The 24,806-nt window shown below is 43.1% G+C and overlaps 2 protein-coding genes across 16 annotated transcripts in view; one reads left to right on the forward strand and one right to left on the reverse strand.

The window, feature by feature from the left end:
• LOC144020339 (ras-related protein Rab-8A-like) overlaps nt 1–24,806 on the forward strand; it is a 316,622-nt gene that overhangs the window by 132,144 nt on the left and 159,672 nt on the right. The window lies entirely within an intron of this gene.
• Nucleotides 1–24,806, reverse strand: part of ptprfb (protein tyrosine phosphatase receptor type Fb) — a 273,163-nt gene that overhangs the window by 26,488 nt on the left and 221,869 nt on the right. For 10 of the 15 annotated variants that reach the window (XM_077523628.1, XM_077523597.1, XM_077523638.1 and 7 more), the window contains 4 exons: nt 14,455–14,612; nt 7,268–7,380; nt 3,542–3,574; nt 1,722–1,819 (listed from right to left, as the gene is read on the reverse strand). In XM_077523628.1, coding sequence (XP_077379754.1) covers nt 1,722–1,819; nt 3,542–3,574; nt 7,268–7,380; nt 14,455–14,612 — 402 coding nt within the window. The remainder of the gene's footprint in view (nt 1–1,721; nt 1,820–3,541; nt 3,575–7,267; nt 7,381–14,454; nt 14,613–24,806) is intronic. The other 5 variants (XM_077523666.1, XM_077523622.1, XM_077523615.1 and 2 more) reach the window with 1 other exon arrangement.

The raw sequence follows: 24,806 nt of genomic DNA on the forward strand, positions 1-24,806 counted from the left end.
CAGTAGAGGCTGGGGTTACGTTATGCATCCATTAGATGGTGCTGCGCTAAAGGGAATGTCAACAAAACAGTCAGATAGGTCAGTCAAACTTTATTAACTTAATAGATTACAAACCGGCTTTCTGACAACTCCATTCACTCCCAAAATGAATAAACAGCTGTTTTATTATTTTTTCTGAGGTAAAGTGTTAGTATTAGTTAGCGATCCAAGATGGCGGGATCTTCTGCGCATGTGCGTTACCGATCGTGCAGGGTCACCGATAGCGTCTTGACAGCGAGACCTGTTGCGGCTCAATATTGATCCATACATAAGGCGCACTGGATTATAAGGCGCACGGCCAGCTTTTGAAATAATTGAAGGCTTTTAGGTGCGCCTTATAGTCGTGAAAATACGGCACTTTACTCGGGATGTCCCGATTTAATCGGGCCTGATCACATGGTTGCTGACTCGATCGGAATCGGACGTTGTCTCCCGATCAGGACTGGGATAAATATATGAGGTTATTTATTTATTTAATTTTAATTAAAAGTAAGACTAGGGTGGTGGCACAGAGTGACACTTCATTTTTCTACACAGTGCGTGCGGAATGGTGTCACTTTGCTACAGTGACGCTTTTAATGCCATCGAGCGGCGGGGCTAAACAAGGAAATTAAAAAGTTATTTTGTTTAATATGGAAAGTGGAGACGGTGCGACTTGCACTGTGTGCAATGTGAGCATTTCGTGCGGTGGAAAAAAGGATATACAGTAGATGAGCTACTTCCCCGCTGCACTTCACTGACGGGAAGCCAAGCAGCCCCCCCGACTTTCGGCAGTGGCGACTTGGACGTGCTTCGTACCATCCTGGTGGATACAGCTGTGGGCGCGCTTCGTTTTCTCGCCGGTGCCTAGCCTAGCCTAGAGCGAATTCGGAGGGTCGGACGTCCTAGCGGGGTCGCCAAATCCTGACCGGGCGGGCAATCTAGCCTGGTACGAGTCCAGACCCAAAGTCATGATATAGTAAGATTGAATACATTTTGCTTGCTTGCTCTTCAAATGCAGCCTTTTGTTTATTGTGAAGTTGGCTTGTTTCACACACATATATACTGTATTTTTTCTTCGTAGAGAGAGGGGGAGAGAGAGAGAGAGAGAGAGAGAGAGAGAGAGAGAGAGAGAGAGAGAGAGAGAGAGAGAGAGAGAGAGAGAGAGAGAGAGAGAGATGGCAGTGTTGTTTTGTGATAGAATTTTGTCTTAATTTGCTAGTGGGTAACATGGTATGTTATATTTTGTTTATTTAATGTTTTGAGTCAAGGAGATGATTGTAAATATCACATGTATGCTCAGTACTGACGGAATGTCCACCTTTGTCAGTCGGTCCTAAAATAGTGGTGACAAAGTGACGACGTGGGAAAATAAAATGGCGGACCGATGCACTGACAATTTAATATTAGTTTGGCTTGAAAGAAATGTCGGACTGACGATGACAGAAGGGGCCCACGGCGCTGACGAATGACGGACCAGCAAAAGTATGTAAAATACCCGCCTCTGATCAAATCAAACAATCTGTTTGAAGTGTTTTCCCGCCATCGTGTGGCATAAACAACTACAACCCCCTATTAAGGGGCGGGTTGGTGGAGTCAATTACTTGTGAATTTTCGCTGTTCCCAACAGGAGACGGGCTCGATCCCTCATGCATTGCCGTGGTTCACTGTACACCGAAAGGGCAACAGCGCATTGATCTTACCTCATACTCCTGGGAGAAGCGCAGGCCGTCATTGGCCTTGAGGTGCTCGATGTGGTCGGCCAGGCTGGCGACAGGAATGGGCGGGTGCTCCCGCATCCCTGAAAGAAGAAAGGAGACAAAAAAAAAGAAAAAGAAAAGGGTAAGATCATGTGTGATGTCGCTGCATGTCACAAGACGAGGTGGGACCATGAGGTGTCGTTGATGCGTCGTGTGACGATAGATGGCGAGCGAGGACACAGTTGGGTGCGCACAAGTGAGTGTGGGGTGAGAGGCATGCTTCTGGACGGGCTTCTGTGAGGGCTCCGGAGAGAGAATGTGAGAGAGTGAGAACCCCGGCAAGTCTCAACGGATCAGTCACACTCTTATTTCACAGGAAGCAGTGGGGGAAAAAAAAAAAAAAGTGACTGGTCACCCGCCAGAAGTCATTTCTTTGAAAATATCTCTTCTTACAATAGAGCATCCTTTGGAGCAGCCTGGAGCGCCTGGCCTGGATTACTTTCAAACAACCGCGCCGCCTCCCCATTGCAACCCCCCCTCATCCGCTCCTGCTGCTTTCTAGAGTTATTGGGGCGATTTATTGCTAATCTTTTAGCGCAAATTCCCTCATGTGCCTTTGATCTTGGCTTAAAACACATAGCCGCGAACCAGTGGGATCACAAAGTTCATCATCCATCTTGTATGTCACCTTCAAAACACTCACAGAAACATTCAAGATGCTCGCTTGCACAATAATCAACAGCATGCGATGACGTGTAGTACACAAGTCCCGCCTTTACGAAGCTGCCTGATGATCACAAACATACAATTGTTTACAATTACAAGCGTGCAAAACTACAACTGGTGATGAGGCACATCCTGCTTCATCAAAGACAGGGTGATCTGATCCTGTGCAGCTACATCTTGCATTTTCACCCACTTATGCTATTAAGGTCGAGCCACCTCATGATTTAAAAAAAATCGATTATTTACAGTCACAATTAGTACAAAATCATCTCCGGTGATGAGCCACATGCTGCTTCACCAAATCACAATGTCTTCTGACTGCAGTTGGTACCTGTTGTTGACCGAGTCACAAATGATCACAAACATACAATTGTTTGAATGTAATTGTTAACCTCGGTGATGATGAGACACAAACATGCTGCTTGATTAAAAGCAGTGTTATCCCATCACATGCTTGCTCTGGTAAATTTCCATAGAGGAAACAAAATAGGCCACTCACACTGCCACCCTTCTGTTAGAAGTTTACCCGGTTAACAAATACAGAGCAGCTCAGCCTCTGGCTCGCAGACGCCAAGGTGAAGCAATACCCTTTTGCAGTCCATCCAACTTGCTAACTCATTTGAAACGGCTTTTGTACTCGAAGCGCCGAGCCGCCCAAAGCACATTGACTGCTAACTGAGACCTCTCCACGCCACGCCACGCCACTTGAACAATGAATCCAATTAAAAGCAGCACATTAACATTAGCCTCTCCTCTGCCAGACGGCTACTTTTACAGCCACCGTACGGATGAAATGGAGAGCTCGTGTACAACACGTATGCTCGTCAATCCGTGAAGTCCGCTGCTTCCGTGAAGCACAAGACTGGTGGGATTGTGATGTGGAGATAGAATGGGACTGAATGGAAACACAATTAACACCCGTTACCACCAAGCAGTATAGTTCGGCACTCTCCAAGGACGCGAGTTGATTGTTTTAATAGAGAATCACCACTTTGGGTGAATATAGGGGCAAAAACACGGGCCGTAGCATTTTACCAAAGTGAACCGTACTGCTGTGGTGGAGGGCGGGGTGGCTTAGGGTGACATAGCAGACTAACTTGGTGTGTTGGGGCTGCGGTGAGAGCTGGGACCTGTGGGGAAAAAAAGGAGAGTCATGGAGGAAGGAAGAAAAGAAGGAAGAAGAGTTGCTCAGTGTTAACTACATGTATTCGTATTTCCTGGTTTGGACATTCACTCCCAATAACGTATAAATACGTTTTTTTTTTAAATGTTCTAAGTGTCCCAAAGACGTATTTATACGTTTTTTAATGCTAGAGCAAACATAAGGCTTTGATGCAGCCTCTCAACTGCAAAGAACGGTTGCAGAAATGGTAGTTATTACACAAATGGCCAGCAGGTGGCAGCAGAGCAAAGGAGATCAACCAGGGCCATCTAGAAAAAAGCTAAATTACTTGGAATTTTAAATAGATTTGTGAAAACTGATGAAACATAGCTCTCTTCTAATGCTAATTGCTGCAAAACGGACACAGATAGAAACATACTTTTTTTCCTGATGAAAGAAGAGACTCTAATCTTTCTTTTGATAGTTTCCATGCTTTTATAGCAATAGAACACAATATTCTGTGGGCCTTGCAAAATCAGCCAAAATACAGTAAAACAGCCGGGAGCGAACGGGACTGCTTCTGTGAAAATGTCTGGGAGTGAATGAGTTAAGTACCAGCTACGTTTACTCTGTAAACAAAGTGCAGCTCAGCTTTCCTTAATAGTGGATATCATTGCTCGTGGTATGCTTCCACTGCATCATTGCTGAAAGCTATCAGTCAGGAGATGGGTTCAAACAATTTCCAAGGCATTAAAATACACAATGTGATCAATGCTGAATATACACACATATCAAGTTATAAGAGGGTGTGCACACTTATGCAACCACATTATGTCAATCTATTTTAACTTCTCTCAAAAAGATTAATTTTTTTTCCAATTGAGTTGTACAGGTTATATGGCACATCAAAGGGTTTGAAATGATTACCACAAAAACCGGATATTTGAACAGGGGTGTGTTGACTTTTGATCTCCACTGTATGTTAAACAAAGAGACTTGTTGCTGGAGCACTTAACAACAATTACAATCAAGGCAGGAAGGTGCCCCCGCTGTGGGACCATCAAGTCAAAGAGAGCGAGAAATGGCGGCTGAAGACTCGCGCAGCTTGCTGAATTTGATAATGAACGCCTCTGTCGAGACGACGCGGGAAAAGACGGAGATGAATGTTGACGTTCCGGGACAGGAAGGGGCGTCAGAGTGCGGGAGAAGAAAAAAAAAAGGAGAAAGATTATCTAACAGGAGGGAAAATGGAAGACAAAAGGGAAAGAGAGGTGGAGTGGGAGGAGGGGAGAACAGGGATTCTTTAGAGAGGCAGCGCTGCTTAATTCCTCTGCAGGGGTTCAAAGAGGCTGTGTGTGTGCGTGTGTGTCAATGTGGTCTCTAATAAATTGTGAGGAGGAATGTACACGCACACGCACGCATACGTGTGTGAGTGTGCGTGTCTGTGCCTGGGTTGACATTTTCTCTCAGCTCCATTGTTCCCTCCACCTAGCTCACCTTGACATCAGAGGCAGCACGACTCATTACCAATTGGGGGGGGGGATGAAAGCAGCTGATGGCGGGGGAGGGCCGGGGGCGGCAGGGGAGGAATGGAGGAGAAAGGAAGAAGGAGGCTAAGGTCGGACACCTCAACTAAACCCTCCCCATTTGGCTACTGTGCACCAGCAGTGACGGAGCTGGAAACGCTCGGTTTACGTCTGTTTTGCTTCTCAGGAAGGCGAAAAGAGGCTTCTTTCTAAAGCTGTGACTCAGCGACCGTGATAGGACTGTGTTGGGTTCAAAGAGGAGTATTTCCTGGCTGACTCCAGATACAATGTTTTTAGTTATTGTTGCTGTAGGGTGTACTAGTTCGAGACCACCATTTGACCTCAGTTTGCTACAACCTGTACAGATAGTGAGAGAGGTAAAAGTGACCCGTTTCAGTCTTAGGGGCTCGACACACGGGAGGCGACAAGCGACAGCGAATTACGTATCGCGTCGCCTCCCATGTCAAACTGCACACACGGGAGGCGACGAGGTACTTGTCGCCACAGACGGGAAGCGACAAGCAGTTGCGACGGCGGCAGCGACTGACGTCACCCTCTAGCACGGCTTGTTGACAACAGATTTGATTGGCTATTAAATTGGAGGGAATCACTGTAAATGGACGTTCTACTACGTAGTTCGAGGATGAAGATTCACAATATATTACTGAAATTAACTAAACTATTGTTGCTAAGTGTCCTGTCCACGTCACGGAAATCATTGCGTGGAGTATCATATAAAACTGGATGGTCGGACACTGCTAAAATTAGATCCTCCCATTTTGCTGTGTATCACACTGTCTAGTTCATTGGCTCGTCAATGAAATCTTCGCTGATTGGTTGGAGCCTCAGAGACAGCCTCAGCGATGCGACAAAAGTTGAACATGTTTCAACTTTCTAGTATCATGTCGCGGACCGACGCGTGCACGTCTACGTGTGCAATTTTTCACATGCACGAATGTCGCGTGTCGCCGAGGGGGAGGGAGGAAGGCGATTTTCGCCTTGGCGCCTTGCCGTCATAGGAAATGAATGGAGAGCGAGCGGCATCACCTCCCGTGTGTCGAGCCCCTTAGTTTCGCTTCTCAAAAAGGATACAGAGGGGGAAAAAAAGGCTTACATATATGTAATGTATTTCTAAAGCTGTGCATCGTAACCATGACGAGATTGTGTCAGTTTCAAAGAGATGTTTTCCTTGTCTCAAGACGAAGCCACGATGGCAGGGCATTTTTTTTATTTAGTTTATTTTAAATCCATTGTTTGTTGTAAAGTTTACTTACTTATCACTGCACTAGCATAGGCTATGATTAACTATGGAGAATTCCGACTCACAATCTCAGACCTTGTCCTGTCGCAGGAACGGAACTTTGCCATAAACTGACGGCTCCATAACAAACTTCAAAATAGCATTGGCAGGTAAGAGGACAAGCAAGGTGTTATCGGTATGCTTCTGCCACACTTGAAAATCAAAAGTGACATTTGTCAGGCTGTTGATTTACACATCTCAAGTTGTTCATATTAGCCATAAGCACCTGTATCGACACGTCTGATAAAAGCACATCGTCTCTTCAAGACACAAACAAGTCTTGCTTATAAAGTGCACTCGGCTATTTGCCACGGTGTTTTAGTTGCTAACAAACACCAGCCTTGCTTCTTTTTTGTTTATTTATACTCGGTTATTCACTTATCGCTTACTAGTAGTCCAAATATCAAACCTTCTTCCAATTGACATTCATATGATTGATGAAAGAAGCTAATTAATTTGCTGCACAAATTTTACTGTGCTTAAACAGACAGAACCAAGTCCCACATGGACATTATTCACAAACTCATCAAGTGATTCGGATCAGATAACGTGAACCATAACTCATCATCATCGTAGTGCACACCAAATAAATGGACCAAGACCAAGTAAGCTCTGATGTGGCTCGTTCATTTCAGCTCGTGTGACTGCTGCACGGACCAGGGGAATATTTTTGTTACGTCATGCAGTACAGTATAACGGAAATGACATCCAATCATGTTTTATTGGTGTAATAATTAAACAAATCTGGACTACTTATTTAATTGCAAGGATCCACTGACTGACTAATCAAAAACACAGAGTTGACATACCCACACCTGCAGGGCAGCGCGAACGCAACCATATGTCGACGAAATGCGTAATGGGCGAAAAAAGGGGTTGGAATGTTGTTTCCTACCTGGCGTCTGGTAGTTGAGTCGTCTCATCTCCACGGGGTCGGACGAGTTGGCCAGCAGGGAGTCTTTCACTCCACCCGAGTGCTCGTCCTTGGGCAGGGGTGACGCCCGCTTCCTGGGGAGAGAGACAAACAACAACAACACAGCATTAAAGAGGCGCCCTACTGCTAGGCAGACATTCATCCACTTAAGTGGAAATGATGAGATGATTGAGAGTGACACAGATTATTTCTCTTTGCAATGCTTAGAAAGCAGTTAGGCAACATCCTGAGGGGTCCCTTCTCAACTTAAATACCTTGATGGAGAGATGTTTGTCTATTACAAGGATCTATTAATCTAAGCAACAAGAATAATTATTATTATTACAGTATTATTGAATAAACTACCCAGGCAGCTTCTACAAACGATTCAATCCTGATTTAACTTTCTCTGTGAATCACTGTTTGGTTCAACCTCCCGGACACATTGAACTTCTGGAAGAATCTGTCTCAGCTGAATTTGACTGAACTTCTTGTATGACTGAGTTGACCACACAGATGGATCAAATCGTCACCAAACTTTCCGGACGTTTAGTTCTCTGACAGAAAATCTGAAGTGACCTGTTAGTGACTGAACTTCCTGGATTGATCATGGTTTAGCTGAAGAACCTGGAACGAATGGTTCTTGGCGGAAACATCTTAGAAGGATCAATTTGTGACAGAACTTCCCGACTAGATCTATGTTTGATTGAATCTCCGAGATGGATCACTTCTTGACTGAACTTTTCAATTTTGTAGTGACCCTTTCTTGACGACACTTCCTGTATTGATCACATTTTCACTGGACTACCTGGAAGGATCATGGCCGAAGCTTTTTGAGTGTTCAATTTCTAACTAAGCTTCCTTGTAGGATCAGTATTTGATTGGACTAGATTGGATAGATCAGTCTTGAACTTCCTGGAATGGTGGTTTTTGGACGATGCTCAATAGGTTATGGTTTGGCTGAACTTCCTGGTATGATCCTGTTCTTAACTAAACTTCCTGGTTGGATCATGGTATAGCTGCAATTCCTGGAAGGTCAACTGAGGTTAGGGTTAATAGCATAGCTAGCTAATTTTGGACTTCATTGGATAGACCAGTCTTGAACTTCCTGGAATGGTGGTTTTTGGACGATGCTAAATAGGTTATGGTTTGGCTGAACTTCCTGGTATGATCTTGTTCTTAACTAAACTTCCTGGTTGGATCACGGTATGACTACGCCTCATTGAAGGTCAACTGAGGTTAGCTAACGGTAACAACATAGCTAGCTACTTTTTTTGAGAATGACGAGACAATGTGACAAAGGAGTGAGTTAAGTATCAGGACATTAACCTAGTTAGTCTCATAATTAAGGCGACAGAAACACCATCATTTTCCTGGAGTGGTCTAAGCTGGGTTTGGATATAGGACAGCTGCTGTGTGGGCAAGCGTACACGTGCATATGTGTGATTTTCACAGTTGTGTGTACGTGTGTGTGCCAAAAACACGTTGTGTTTACAGTCTTTCCGGAGTGAGAGGAAAACAGGCGGTTGCTGTAATTAGCTCATCAGCTGGGTGGCACAACACCGGATAATTGAGACCGGCTTTGCAGCACCTGTCTCGCCTGGCGAATCTTAACGTAGGCTCGGCCTCGCTCGGCTCAGTCGACCGTAACTTCGTCCATCAGGTGGACAGGCCAAATGTATTGTAAAGTTCAGACGGCCAGCATCTGTTGACATGCGCACACGCATCCTACATAACGGGCCCTCTGACTGCAAATGGAGACACCCTGTGGAAATTTCACATTTCACTGCACCCCATAAAGCGCAGGTTTTTAGGCCTTCTGCTGAGAAGACGTGCAGCTGCCTGAACCCGCAACACCTGTTCCGTTAAACGGCGGGGTCTTAGGCTAATACTAGCAGCGTGACGGATACTCGAAGACAAGCATGCCTTTCCTCCATGAGTGCCAAACTGTGTCCAGGAAGGCGGTTGACAACTCGTGCATTTGTGTTCTGGTCTATATATATATATATATATATATATATATATATATATATATATATATATATATATATATATATATATATATATATATATATATATATATATATATATATATATATATATATATATATATATATATATATATATATATATATATATATATATATATATATTAGGGGTGGGACTATACGGGTAAACCAAGATTCGATACTGTGACGATATTTGGCTCACGATATCAATAATATCACAATACACAATATCTACGATTTTTTTTATATATATTGTCAAAAAAAAAATTTGCAATATTTCACGATGTGTGACTGAAAAAGCCAACAAATGCCCATAAAAATGAAAATGTCTAATTATGCATTTATTCAATGTCAAAACTTTGTACAATGTAAAAAGTTCTGCACTGCCTCTAAGCCTTTTAACTGTAAACATTGTAAAGTGAGACAAATTAAAGGCCATAAACATTTATAACATAACACTGCACAACTGGACACATTACATCGATATCTATGATTTTTTTCTCCCACCCCTAATATATATATATATATATATATATATATATATATATATATATATATATATATATATATATATATATATATATATATATATATGACTGACTGACTGACTGACTGACATTTTTGGATAAACACGTCCCGTGTCAATGTGACCCTGGAACATTTTTTCCAATCCTGAGAAACAAATGCAACAGGAGGGTTAAGCGCTGCCTCCAGCCAACATGGCAGCCATTTCAATAAGATTATTCAAGTCATGCCTAAAGTGAGTGTGAGAATCTACTTGTGTGTTGGAGTATGTTAAGTGTGTGTGTGTGTGTGTTTGTGCAGTAAGCGGTATTCTTAATGAGGGCAGAAAAAGCCCTTTGTTAAGACTTCTGCCTGGAAGAACGGCTCTCTGCGGATAATGTCAGCTTCAAAGACGGGAACATTTCTTTTTGCGGCACTTTTCCCCCGGCCTGGCATTTACTTGACAATGGGCCATTTTGCAAGCCGTGTGCTGCCTTGGCATATTCACATATGGGGGGGGGGAGATCGCTGGGGCCGCATGCCGACGCTGGATGGATAATGAAGCACAGCACGGGCAGACAGGACAGATGTGATGAAAAACACGGCCACCACATGTGGAACATGCACATGTAAAGCCACACCAACCTCAAATCCCACACCTCCCGTGACTTCGTTTAACCTGGTTTTCAAAGCGGTCTGCTGCCGAATGCTAAAATGTCAATGAAATGACGTGTTTTGACCGCATCTTTATCTCAAACGACTGCAATCCTTCAGGTTAAAATTTTAATTCAGACTGCTGGGGTTCCACTTTTTGACCACCAGATGTGTGCTTGTACTCATTCAAAGCATGCAGCAAGAATTCACACTGATATACTAAAGCTTGCTTATTGATTATGGATAACGGCGCACAAGTTAGCTTTCACATTTCTAGTTTCATACTTGTCCATAAGATGGTGCTTCTTTTGCCTCATTCAAAGAATGCAGCAACAACTCACACCTCTTATTGTTTTTTTTTTTTTTGCAACGGTGCCTTGAAGCAGAACTCTTCATGTTTTATAACAGTGTTTATCTTAAAAGTCTACATTCTGCATTAATATTTCTCGAGCAGATGGTGCATATTCCACCCAACATTCAACGCATGCAGCAACATTTCACATCTTACCGTTTTCCATACGGTTGCTTAACTACTGAACTGATCAACGTATACTGTTCGACTGTGTTGGATAATCGTGTGAAGGTAAATGTCCGTCCGTCCGTCCGTCCGTCCTCTTAACAGCTTAGATTTTAAATATTTCTTTTTTTTGGTTTTATCTATTATTTTAGTGTTTGGGAAACATTTATTACTATTATTATCCATCCATCCATTTTCTTGACCGCTTTTCCTCACAAGGGTCGCGGGGATGCTGGAGCCTATCCCAGCCAGCTTCGGGCAGTAGGTGAACTGGTTTCTAGTCAATCACAGGGCACACAGAGACAAACAACCATCCACGCTCACAAGCACACCTAGGGACAATTCGGAGCGCCCAATTAACTTGCCACGCATGTCTTTGGAATGTGGGAGGAGACCGGAGTACCCGGAGAAGATCCACGCTGGCACGGGGAGAACATGCAAACTCAACCCAGGAAGGCCGAAGCCTGGACTTGAAGGTAAATGTAAACTTTCATATTTTTAATTCAATATTTTTTTTCTCTCCAAATAGCTCTAATTTTCCCCCATTTAAAGCATGCAGCAACATTTCACACCCTTGACTGTTTTGTGTAACGGTAAGTGTGTGTCGCTTATTTATGCTGGATAATGGTGCCTATGTAATATTTCAAATAGTCATTTTAATATTTGTCCACCACATTTGAAGCATGAAGCAACATTTTAAAGCTTACTATTTTCTGCAATAGTGCCTTGTTATTGAATGAATAAGCATGTGTCATTTCTTGATGTTTGTTTCTTAAGAGTCGCTGTGTTATAAACTAATTTCATGGTATTTGTTTTTCCCTGTTCATTAAAGATGGAGACTGGTGCTTCTCATGTCTGTTAAAACTCGACAAATATGACTTGACATGGCAATTTAGAGTCTGCTTTCCCTCCATTTTGTCGTTATTTTGCACGTGAGAGGAAGCAGACCCACAGTGACGACCACACAACACAAATGGAGGACACATGGCTGCGTGACTGAGTGACAGTACCCACCTCTCCTGTTTGCTGCGTTCATGAAGAAAAGGGAAGGAGGGGATTAATAGGCAATTATTATCCTCTTGTTTTAATCCAGCTCTTTGAAAATGTCAAGCATGAGGCCACTTTTCTATGAACAACCCCATCACAGGCTCTGAGTTTGGCAAATGCACAGGTAGCAATAACAACCGCTCTGGCGAGAACTCAATTATCGCTTTGTGTGTTTTATTGGCAGCAAAAAACAAACAAAAAAAGGGCTCACAGCTTCCAGCCCACACTCCCTCCTGTCAATCTGTCGGCGCGAAGAAAAGGGCTACAGCGGAGGCGCAGCGGTGGGCTGTCTCCAGGCCTGATAGCAAGCCTGGGCGAGTCTCTTAGTGGACTGCGGGGAGGCGCAGGGGCTGACTGGAGAACAGGTTGGCTTTTCAATTGTTGTTGTTCTTATGAAATGTAATGATTCATCAGGACAGGAGAATCGTCAAACAATAGTCAATTGAGGGTAGAAAAAAAAGGCACTTTTTTTTTTTGTTCTCAACAAATCCACATTTATTTTAACATAAACAAAGGCAACTATTTGTATTAATTTCATTTGGATTTACATTTTTTATGTTAATATTTGTCCACCAGATGCAGTTGCTCTTATTCCCTATTCAAAGCATACAACAACCTTCACTGTTTTCCACCTGACTGCCTTGATACTGAACAGATTAACTCTTTGACTGCCACACATCCAAAAAATAACCCCTTACAGCGCCAGCTGATTTTGAGCATTTTAACTCATATTTCAAGGCAAACAGAATATTTTGTACTTTGACTACATAAACATGGTGGGTACCAAATTAAAGTACGCGTTCCAACATTTCATTAGAAAAATAAGTATGTTTTTACTTTATTTCGTTCTTTAGTAATCACCATTTGAGTGACTGCGCAAAAAGATAAGGAGAAAACGAGCTTCTTGTGAAAAGACGCATTTTCTGCACAACAGTGACTTCGACATTCATTTTTTTTTGTTTCGTGACACTCTGTGAATTAAATTTAATGTGACAAACGCTTTGATCATTCACACCATCTGTTCTATCATGTTCTATACGTTCTATTTCCTAAGATCCGCCATGTTTGACTGCAGTTTCATACACCGGCAGAACATTGAAAAGAGATACAATGCTGCCATCTGCTGGCCATAGTTAGTGGGTGTTTTGTGATATTACGGGAATGGGATAGCACCCATTCACAAAAGGAGCGCTATACAAGATGTTGCACTGCCCATTGAGAAAAAAAAAAAAAAAAAAAAAAAAAACATAGTAAACGTCAATTAACGTTTTTGGCAGCATTCATTTGGATTTTAGTAAACGTCATTAAATGTTTTTGGTGGTCAAACAGTTATTCGTGTGTCGTGAGCGATGTTGTAGGCGCTTTTTCCACCGCAGGAACCTTTGGAGAACTTTTCAGTTTACCTTGGTAAAATTCAGTTTGTTCGTTCTTCCACCAACAATAATTTCCGGGGTAATTGAATTCCCCAGGGGCCATCCAAGTACTATCTCAGGAGCAGGGTCTTGCTGAGCCAGGCTGGAACTTTGAGGGGCGGGCTGCAATGACCGCAGCTGATTGGTCAAATTTGGGGGCGTTGTTTTTATATCGACTGGACTCAATCAAACTCATTTGAATGAATTACTGAGAACTGTAAGACGCTGTGGAAACACAATTCAAAATTCCCTGCTGAACTTTTCCAACCAAGAACTCCCTTTACCCAGAAGTAAAAGTTCCTGGGCTTGTTGGTGGAAAAGCAGCTAATGATTCTGATTTACGAAATCCACAATTAATAAAAGTTTAAAATATGGCAAATATAATTATCGGATGTGTATCGTTCGGGCTCAAGTTGTTTTAAAAGATTGACTGAAGCAAAATAAAATAGTAACTCGTAAATAATACATTGCATCAACAGTTTTTGGTGGAATGGCAAATTTTGTCATTGGTTGGGTGAGTACGGGAGATATTGTGGCTAAGATAAGTTTGACATCATGATTGAGAAACATTTTGGATAGATTTTTATTTTCTTCTTATCGGGACCAGAAAACGCGAATTAAAGGTTTGAACGTGCTGCAAAAAGCAACCAGGAATGACATGAAAACTAGCAACTATTTTAGTTCTGTTACAAAATCATGCAACCACATTAGGTGACTAGTCAACAGTCTGATGAACTAAGCAGCACAATAGCACATTGGGCCTTTCAAAAAGTGGAGATCACAAGTCATTACTAAGTGTTTCTCAACCCTGGTACTCATGACACACTATCCAGCCTGTTTTCCATGTCTCCCTATTTCCAACACAGGTGATTCCAATAACAGCTAATTAGCAAGCTCTGGAGAAGCCTGATAACGATCGTCACCTGCGTTGAAATCGGGAACCATGGAAAACAAGCTGGATCGTGTGTCCCGAGGGTTGAGAAACATTGCATTACTTGACATACAGAAATGAAGAGAGCCACTTACTTCTTAAAGAGCAGGATGGCTATAACAACGCTGATGATGAGCACCACGGCAAACACGGGGCCCATCACCCACAGCATTTCCGTCTGCTCCGCCCCCTGAGCCAGCGACTGCGTGGTGACCTGGATGAGGTCCGAATAGGGACTGGCGGAAAATGTCATCTGTTGGGGAAAAAAGGTTAAGTTACACTTTGGAACATTTCAAAGATTTGTTGTATAACAAAGGCCACAACTTAACAGCTATGGAAAGTTGCGCTACAGCCATTTTATGGCGAGTCACAATTATTCTGCTTGTCAAGACGGAAGTGTGGAAACAGGAATTCAGAACATTCGCTGAGAGAAACAGGATTTCTGAACATGCCAAACATTACGACGAAATAGAGCTACATCCACTATGTCTTCCAGTCAGAAAAATATGACTCGAGGAAAGACTTCATCTTTGCCAATTTCATTATACTGTAAATGCTAGTAGCTAGCTATTGCTATAGTGACCCCCCCAAAATGCTTTGAACTGTAAATAGTTCAGTATAATTCGAAATGAATCTTACAACATTGTCCTTAAAATAATTAGCTAACAGATGATTTGAAATATTGATGTAACGATACCGGCGATATTGTGATATTAAAACTGCCACAATATCATCGTCGTCATGTTCACGAAAATACACTAATTGTCAGACGAATGGGATTGTAAAATGCTTTGAAGCGAGACAATTTGTGGAGGAAAACAATGTGGGCTTGCATTAGCGATTAAGTGCCTCAATATTAAATGTTATTAGAGATTGAAGGTAGTTTAGATGCATTGCTGTTATGTACAAAAGCACAATATTGTGCTTTGTTTAGAATGAGCTCATTTTTTGTACAATATTGTGACCTTTTTTAAATATCGGCAACCTCCCCACAATATCGTGATAATTATCGTATCGTGAGCTTCGTATCGTGATATCGTATCGTGATATTTGGATATCGTTACATCCCTAATTTGAAATAATGCACACTATGGCAAAGATTCTTGGTAACGTCCGCTAACAAACCAGGCCAAAGTGAGTTCCTCCCCCTGCAAAGACGATTGTCTCTCACTCGAGACATATCAATTCAACATACTTCCTTGACACCAATTACGACTTTCAGCTGGAGTTTCGTCACATTCAAACAATTGACCTGACATCTTCCTTTTGAATGAGAGTTCACACATTTAAGAGGAAAATGTCTAAACTCATCATTGAAGCCGTTTAATGTCTTCCTTGGTCAAATGACATGTAATTCTTGCTTTGTGACTCAGAAAAGTTCTATGATGACTTGTGGTCAGTCACGAGTGGATGGTGGAGCAAGGTTTAAAATAAATAAATAAATAAATAAATTGACCTAACCCCCAACAGAAGCTTGTCTGGGTAGCATGTGTTTTTCTACTGCGTCACACCAGAATGATCCAAGGCAGCCAGATGAGACTTGAGCAGTGCGAGCAAGGGGAGGCAGAAAAATGTCCCTCCTACCCTCGGGTTCCGCTCAAGATAAATGGGGGGCATCGCCTCTCCTTCATTAGTGTGCGCGGCATGACGGTTGAGCGAGGGGTTCGGCGACGGCGACAGGGGCGTGTAAATGAGACGTCTCCCCCTCCCTGGTCCTTCGTCTTCAAATGACGGCGAGGAGGAGGAAGATGAGGCGGCGGGGCGAAGGTGTGTGCTGGAGGTTCAGCGGGAGAGCGAGGTGACAGACGAGAGCGCGGCAAAGCTTCTCATCATTAGAGCGCAGCGTGCTGCTCATTGCGCGGCGGTGTGGGGACGCGGTTTGGGAAGGGAGGAGGGCCACGGGTGACAGATCGCTGGCCCTGGCGGGGGGGAATCGGGCTCCCAGCGAGCGGCGGCACCGGCAGGCGGCGGTAATCCGCATCATTAGCGGCACAGCGGCCCGCTCTGCGGCACAAAGGCAGATATTAATTGGAAAGATAAACCGAGATGGGCTCAAAGTCGTAGATATACTTCTGTTATCGCAACTTGAGCAGAGAAAATGTGCGCAGCGGGCGAGTGAGCTGCGTGAGGGAAAATGTGGACACACACATACAGTACACGCAAACGCACGAGAAGTCAAGTGTGAAAGTGAAAAGGTGACAAAAACAAGAATGATATGACTGAATTAATGAACCTGTTGTTGCAATTTTTGCCAATAGGGGGCGCCTAAGAATCTTTTCAAGGTAGGACCAAGATGTTCGATCAAGCACTGACCTCATGAGGTTGACTCATTGGAGTTATGTGATTTATGTTGAGTTAGCAAACGTCTCTTCTACCATGCTACATTGAAATGCAATTAGAAAAACGATTGAAATGCAATTAGAAAAACGTAAGACCTTCACAATTTAGTGTTGTCCATATGTCCAGTGTATAAGGTTCAGCTTTGGTAGAGCAAAATCTATTGGGAATTTTGCTGATAAAGATACCGGGAATGAATCCAAATGACCCTAAGAGACTGCTTCAGAACGAAATGGCAGACTTCCTGTAACTTTTCAGGCATGGCTTCTTGAGACTTTTTGGAGGGCTTCTCGTGGTAGACATGCCTAACAAATTTCATGTTCAAAACTAAAACCGGCTTCAAGCTCTGAATTTTCAAAGTCACGGGGGATGCTACCAATTGTAAACTTTGAACAAAAATGGCCGCTTCAAATGTCCGACTTGTCCTGTGTCTTTTCAGGCATGTGTTCTTGAGACTTTTTTGCGCATCTACTCTAGGTAGACATGCTTACATTTTTAAATATTTCTAGTATATTTCAAAAGTTGCCAAGAAGTGACCAAAAATAACCAAAATGGTAGATTTCCTGGTACACTGACACACCTAAGTAAATTTCAGGTTGAGTAGAGGATCTGTTACCTTGCTCTTCAAGATGAATTCTTGCGGTATTTGTGAGTTCATAAACCCGGAGAATACAACTTGGACCAAGCCCGTTGATTTCCACCGAGTTGTTCGGACCAATCACAGAGCGACATTGTGTTTGGGGGCGGGATATGCAACTGTGACGAAACCAGGAAGCCAGCGCCGACGCCGGGGCAAACAAACAACCCTAACATGGACGAATGGACGCCGCAATTAATTCTGTTCTTGCAAACACAGTATCAGTCTGGCTAGTGCCAAGTTTGAGGATCTGCCCCTGTGGACGGAATTTTCAAAACATTCCAGGGGATGTTACAAAATGCCAAACAAATCCCATGCTTTTAAGTGAAACCGGAATCAGGGGCATAACTTTCTAAAACCTTGACTTCAATTTTGAAGACCCCTAGAAGTAGCTAAACATAATCCTAAAATGTAGGCCTCTAACCAAAATGGACGATTCCTGTATCTTTTTGGGCATGCAGGGTATACTCATGATAGACAGTAGACACGTATTTCATGTTTTCAGTAACCATACTTCACAGGCAGTATCACAGGCACAAAATATGTAGGGCGTTGACTGCCCCCCTCCCGAGAAGTAAACCCTTACCCATAATTGTCCCTCGGCATTCTCTGGTGCAGTTGGGTAAATAAATGCCCCTGACCACAATATGAGCAACTGCAATATTATCCAAAGATACTTAGTTGCTTTGGACTGAGAAGGAGCTTTAAGGCCTTTTGAGTGGCAGCGTAATTACTGCGAGGCATTTGCAAGTCGAACCATAAAGTGGGAATGAGATCACAGCATTTAACGCTGTGAAATGTTGATTGGATTTATATGGCTGAGTCGCAAAGAAAAGTTTACCAGAGCCGCCGTGGCCTTCTTGTTTACCAGCTACACGCCAATGAGCTGAAATGCTTGATGATACAGAATGCAAAAAAGAAAAAGAAAAAAAAGAAAATAAAAAGAGGTGTCGATTGAAGCGAGGCCAAAGAAGCAGAAAATGACAATGGTCAATACATTGTGATGCCTCTCACTGGAGCTGCTGTGTGACCAGCCTTTTATCAGATTTGAGTGATTTTAGTTCATTTGGATGATCCCAAGTCTTCTGCCGTGACAGATGCAAAAAAAACAAAACAAAACAAAAACCTTCTGTTTAGCAACAGCCTTCCTTTGCGATTTCCCTCTCAAAAAGCACAGCTGGAGTCATTTGTTACGCCATAGGGGTAGTAAAAAAAAAATTAAAAAAGAGAAAAAGTTTATTTTCCCAAGATCCCCCACTGGGCCACACCGTGCTGCTCGTTTACTACCCTACAGTCGGAACAAGGAGCCTTCTGTTGACTGCCCTGTAAGTGTACCATTGCTCCTTTGCCCCTGAAGATAATCGGAACCTCCGGACACCACTCAGAATGAGGAAGAACTGATATTATCGAGTGTGTGTATGACGAGACAAAATCTCATCGGGTGTGTCCGTGACACGTCAATTGTGTTCGTAAGGATGCATCTTAAATGGACCATGACTACTTATCTTCAAGTTTGTGAAACGGGCCAAGTATCCAATTGTGTTCTTAAGGACCTCGCTTAACTGGACCTTGACAAATCCTCCACAAGGGTGCGAATCGTCTTGTTTGTTGCAGGCTGGAGACGGTCTTTGTAAAGCAGGCGTACTCATTATGTCGATCACGATCTACCGGTAGATCGCAGAGGTAGTACTGGTCGATCACGGCGTGACAGTTGGTGGCAGTGAAAAAGCCAGAATTCATGGACAGAGTGAAAGGGGCTCATCAGTGTCTTTGGTACACAAATGTAACTACAACTGACATGTTTTTAAGCCCGTGACATTCAGAGACCCCAGCAAGGAAGAGGATCAAAACTAAAGCCTGAATTTCAATATTTAGATACATGACAATGATTTCAGCGGTGCTTTCAAATGTTATTGATGTATCAAGTACTTGACAGCAACAAGTACCTTTCACAAAAAAAATGGATAATCTGGAAGATGCTAGGAAAAAATGGCCTTTGATGGGTGCAGACTACCAAAACCTTTTTATCTATTCAAATGAGAACCAGTGGAACTGCAGTAGGAGCATTTTAGTAGGGATGAGCGGGTAGCAGGTATCGGTATTGGGTCCATACGGGTCTTATTTCAATGCACTGGCCATCTTGTGGCCATTTTAAAATCAGGAACTCAATGATATATATGGCTAACAGAATATTTTTCTAAGTGAACTGTATCCATGCTGATCCTCTCATATGTCCATTTTGATGCAATTGCATATGTATGTATGTTTATAAGGTTTATTTGAATTCTAAACATTATTGGTGTGTTGCTACCAATATTATACATTCATTATATATTTGCTGACTGAATTTCTACATGGTTGACAGAGCTTTTTTCTCTTTTGAATTCCATCCATGTCCATCCATATGCCCATTAAGGTGAAAATTATATTCAATAAATTTATGTTTCTAAGGTTTATAATTTTAACAGTGTAAGCTAGGTAACATTTCATTTGAGGTATTCAACTGTACGTGTTGCATTGATTGAATTTTGACCTTAGAATCTCGGTAAACATGGCATCCAGATTCATTCTGATTAGTTTTTACCAAAACCCTCTCTAAGCTGGTAACTTTCCACTTTGGTCGTACCAGACCCCCTGTGGAGCGAGGCCGCAGCCACCCTCTTCCCTCTTCCTTCTTTGCTTCTCTTTTGGCTCCTTTGGTCCTGCTCTCCCCGGCTGCTCCTCTCATCGGGCGCGGCTGCCAGACAAAGGGGCTAGCCACAGCTAGCGCGACCAACAGCACAAGGTTCGCGTGACCACCGCACGCGCTGAACTCACGGAAGCCATCGCTTTTGCGACAGGTGCAGTGAAACACGCTGCTTTTGTCCCTGCATAGTTTCAAGCGGATGGTGCCTTTCCAGGCACCCTGACCCCGGGTTTTCACTGGATGCGGTTGCGGTGCGGTTGCGGTGCGGTCCGGCGACGCAAGCAATTAGATTCCATTCATTCGAATGGTGCAGTTTACACCGCTTGCGGGTGCGTTGCGTGTCGACTGCGGAAGGCCTGCGGCGTGCCGCAAGCCTTCCGCAAGGATAGCCTATTTTCTATTTTTGCCGGACGCCGCAGCGGTAGGCCTCCGGCAAATGGCAAGCTAGCACAAAACACATCGAGCGGGACAGGAAGACCGAGGCAGTTTCAAAATAAATTTCCGGTTACCTTTCAGAATAAAACACTCGCCAGCTCCTATTTCGCAAGTTTTTCAGCAAAACGTGACGTGGGCGTCGCCGGGCCATGTGCTCATTCACGGTTTAGACACCAGCGAACATGGACGAGGAGAGGTTTATATTGGAGGTGGAAAACCACAAATTAATATATGACACGGCACATCCTTTTTATAAGGACTGTAATGTATTGTGAGTTTGATGTTCGCGATTGCTTGTTGTGCCCGTCTCGCTTGCCGTACTGAGCGGCAGCCGGACGCGGAAGACAGAAATAAAGAGTGGACCCGCACTGACCCGACTCTCGTTATTAATATACTTTACAAGGACAACCAAAAAAAGGATGCTGCATGGAATCTCATAGCAGAAGACCACCTCTCTTTTTGCTTCTCTGTTGAGCAGACTTTCTGTATGTTTGTCGTTGTGAAATGCCACATGATCGCGCGCGCGGTCCCGCGAGACACGTTGGGAAGTGGGCGGCGGCGGAGCTGCCGGACCGCAGCTGTGCGGAGCCGGTGTGGATTGACAAAAAAATTGACCCGTCCGGAGCACGCAGTCAAGACGCACCGCACCGCAACCGCACCGCAACAGCATCCAGTGAAAACCCGGGGTGAGACCTCAACCAAAAGGGGCCTCTTCCCAGCCAGCAGGTTGACCCGTGAAATTCAGCTGGTCAGCCGGACGACCTGAAGACCGTTTCTTTTTTCTTTGATTATTTGGTTATTTTAGTTCTTGTTTTATTTCCTATCACAGTAGTTAGTTTTGCTTCTTTAAGTTCTAAGTAGATTTTTTTCGAAGTAGATAATAAACGTGCACAAAACTCAAAACCTGTTTTTACTGTGTGTGTGTTTCATCAATTTATAGTGACCTCTAAGCTGAACAAAGAACTCACAAAATTGTAGAAAGGGTACATCCTTCATTTTAATGACTGATTCGACGAGGTTCTCATCTGTTATCCTGATCAAATGATCAAAAAGAGATGTGGTGCTCCACAGGCAAGCTCAAAATTAATTTAAATATTAATTTTGAGTCTCCTTCAACTAATGAGCCAATGGATTATTCATTTAATAATTAACAATTATTGATTCAATAATTAATTGGACCGATTTCCCTTACAGGTGTTATGATTACTTTCTACAATATGGTATTTCATGCAGAAGAATATTCATGCCTATTGAATGCAGTACAGGCAACATTGACAGAGCACTTCTACTTACTAAAGTTTCAAATGAAACCTAAAAGCCTACCTGTCATTGCTTCAATAGACATTTTATGTCTCAAAAATTACTAGTGGTAGGCCGATCAGTTACTTGGTATCGGTATTGGTGAGTACTCAAGAGTTTAGTACTCATACCAGTATTGGTCTGCAAAAAGTGGCACCAAACAGGCCAACTTTTTCGTGATTTATAGATGCACATATAGCATGCATGAACGATCGGTGCAGTTTTCAGCCGCAAGTAGTAACTCCCACACTCAAGGAGCAGCTGATGAAAGCTGGCAGCAAGCAAGGAGACAACGAGAGTAAGAGATGTTCTACTCGTTGCACTATATATCCAGTCTGTGATCTGGCCCGTGGGCTACATACCCCCCCCCCCAACTCACCTCGCCACAATCCCTGGAGCTCCCAATCCGCAGTACGCAGGGAAAAATACCAACACATTTGTTTCGACTGGCTGTTGACCCTGCGAGCCTCGTCTTTCCCAAAGTGGCTGAAATAAGCCGCGGGGGGGGCAAAAGCAAACACACGCGTGCAAAGACAGCCATTATGAGTCTCTTGCTGCCTCCCCCGGGGAAGCCCACGCTCTGCTCCTCATCCGAGCGTGACGCAGCCGGAAGGGAGGCGAGGGGAAGTCGTTGAAGAGACCAAAAAGTGGAAGTTGGAGGATGATCGTGTGCCCCTTCCACACTGCGCATCAGACAGAGCTGGCATTTGCCCGCCTGTGCCTTTCATCTGGAACTTGCGCAAGTGTGTGTTCACACGGCCATTGCGGCTTGACGCATTTGGATGAATTGTTGCATGGTATGGACTATTGCTTTCAACAGAAACGGGGCATGGCCAGTAAGTTGTGGGTGTAACTCCCTGCTATACGCGTGTGTGTGCACGTTCCGCTTCTGATACCACATCAAAAGACAACTTTCAACGTCCCGCCATCACGACCTGACATACAAGATCGTGAGCTAGGAAAAAGCTGGCTTCAGGTGGCCAGTGTGAGAGGAGCTACAGTTGTCATCCCCCCTCAGTTAAACCTCTGATACTACGTCAGAAGCCAGCAAATTCATGACTCGAATACCACGGCCCATCACGAATGTATACCTTGCCTACAGGACAGTGAGTTGACACTAACTTGGCGAAAACGGTTTAAAGAGCTACAACTGTTGTTCCGCGTCTGTTGTTGGCACAAACCAGGAAAAGGTCCGCTTATAGTCTGTGTGAAAGGGGTAACAGTCTCTGATGCCAACTAGTGTTGTTCCGATACCGTTTTTTGGCTCCCGATACTGATACTGATACCCAGCTTTGCAGTATCGGCCGATACCGATATCATACCGATACTAGGTTTTTTTTCCTCAACATGAAAAAGCTGTCCTGCCATTGGTTCAAAGCAATGTTAGCAATATTAGCAATATTACTACTATTACTAATATTAATAATTAATAAAAAAATAATTAATATAAGAATAAAATTAAAATAAAAAATTAAAAATAATTAATAAAAATATTAATAATATTACTAATAATACTGAGCAATATTAGCATTGGAATTAATGGTATCGGCATGTTACTTGTGAGTAGTCACCGATACCACTGTTTTAATGCAGTATCGGCACCTCTGCCGATACCAGTATCGGTATCGGAACAACACTAATGCTAACCCAGAACCACTCTGGTCCTGATTTCGTACAACAGTATACACTTACGCACAGGTGCCGTTCCAGATTATATGATTTTCATACGATTTTGGAAACAGGCAAGTTTGAGGGTCAGCTTCACTGACTCAAGATTTCCTTGCTGTTTATGAAATGCCTTAAAGCACATTGAGTTGCCTTGTGTATGAAATGTGCTATACAAATAAACTTGCCTTGCCTTGCCTTAAAGGGGAAGCAAAGTCAATTTTTTTCTTTACAATATGTTCTATGTGGCTCCACTAGTCTAAACACGGTACTGTTATTCTGATTGCGCTTGTGGAATATTAATCCAACAGCAAAATTCATCCGTTTTTACCCATCCCAGGCAGCAGCCATTTTGAGACTGGCTGTTGACTGAAAAATGACATCACAGGAGCTCAGGAGAACGAGCAAACCCAGAAAGCTGGTGAGCCGTGATTGGCTCTTACCTGAAACCAGGGACCCGATGGCCCTGAGCCAGTAGGGCACGGTGTCACGCCACCACATTTCATACAGACGCTGGCGTGACCAGGCCATACTAATTTCACATTTTCTTAAAAACTTAAAGAATACAATATAGAACAATCATTGAAACATATCCTATGATATATCATGAATAGGGGTGTTAAAAAAAATCGATTCGGCGATATATCGCGATACTACATCGCGCGATTCTCGAATCGATAAAAAAAAAAATCGTTTTTTTTTTGTTTTTTTTTGTTTTTTTAAGAGCTCAGAATTGTTCAGTCTGTAGTCTTACCGATTCAACGTCTTATCATCATTGCCTTTTTTGTGTGTGTGTGTGTGTGTGTGTGTGTGTGTGAATCGATTTTTAAACTTCCATTTTTAATGGAAAAATATTCAACAAAACGTCTGACTTCGGGTTAGGATTCACACCTTGAGCATGGAAGAATGTTATATGAACGGAACATTAAGCCTCAATATTTTATTTTAATGCTGTTCAAACATGAAACAGATTACAACCTCAATAAGACTGAAATTTCAGATAAATAAATAATACATTTTCACATAAATCTTACACTCTACAAGCTTACTGATTAGTATTTTCTAAATTTGAATGAAAAAAATCGCAACAATCGACTTATAAATTCGTATCGGGATTAATCGGTATCGAATCGAATCGTGACCTGTGAATCGTGATACGAATCGAATCGTCAGGTCAGGCAATTCACACCCCTAATCATGAATATACGGGGCCAGTACCGGTTCTGACAGGACCACCACAACTTGGCTCATGGGACTACCACTCAAAAAGGCTGACTGTGGAGCGTCTCCGCCGAATATGCATATAAACCAGCATTTCGATTTGAAATGACAGAAATTCAAATACTCAAGGCTTTTAATTTTAGGGCAAATGTTATAAAATGAGTTTT

This window comes from Festucalex cinctus, chromosome 1 (assembly GCF_051991245.1).
Source record: "Festucalex cinctus isolate MCC-2025b chromosome 1, RoL_Fcin_1.0, whole genome shotgun sequence".
Taxonomy (NCBI): domain Eukaryota; kingdom Metazoa; phylum Chordata; class Actinopteri; order Syngnathiformes; family Syngnathidae; genus Festucalex; species Festucalex cinctus.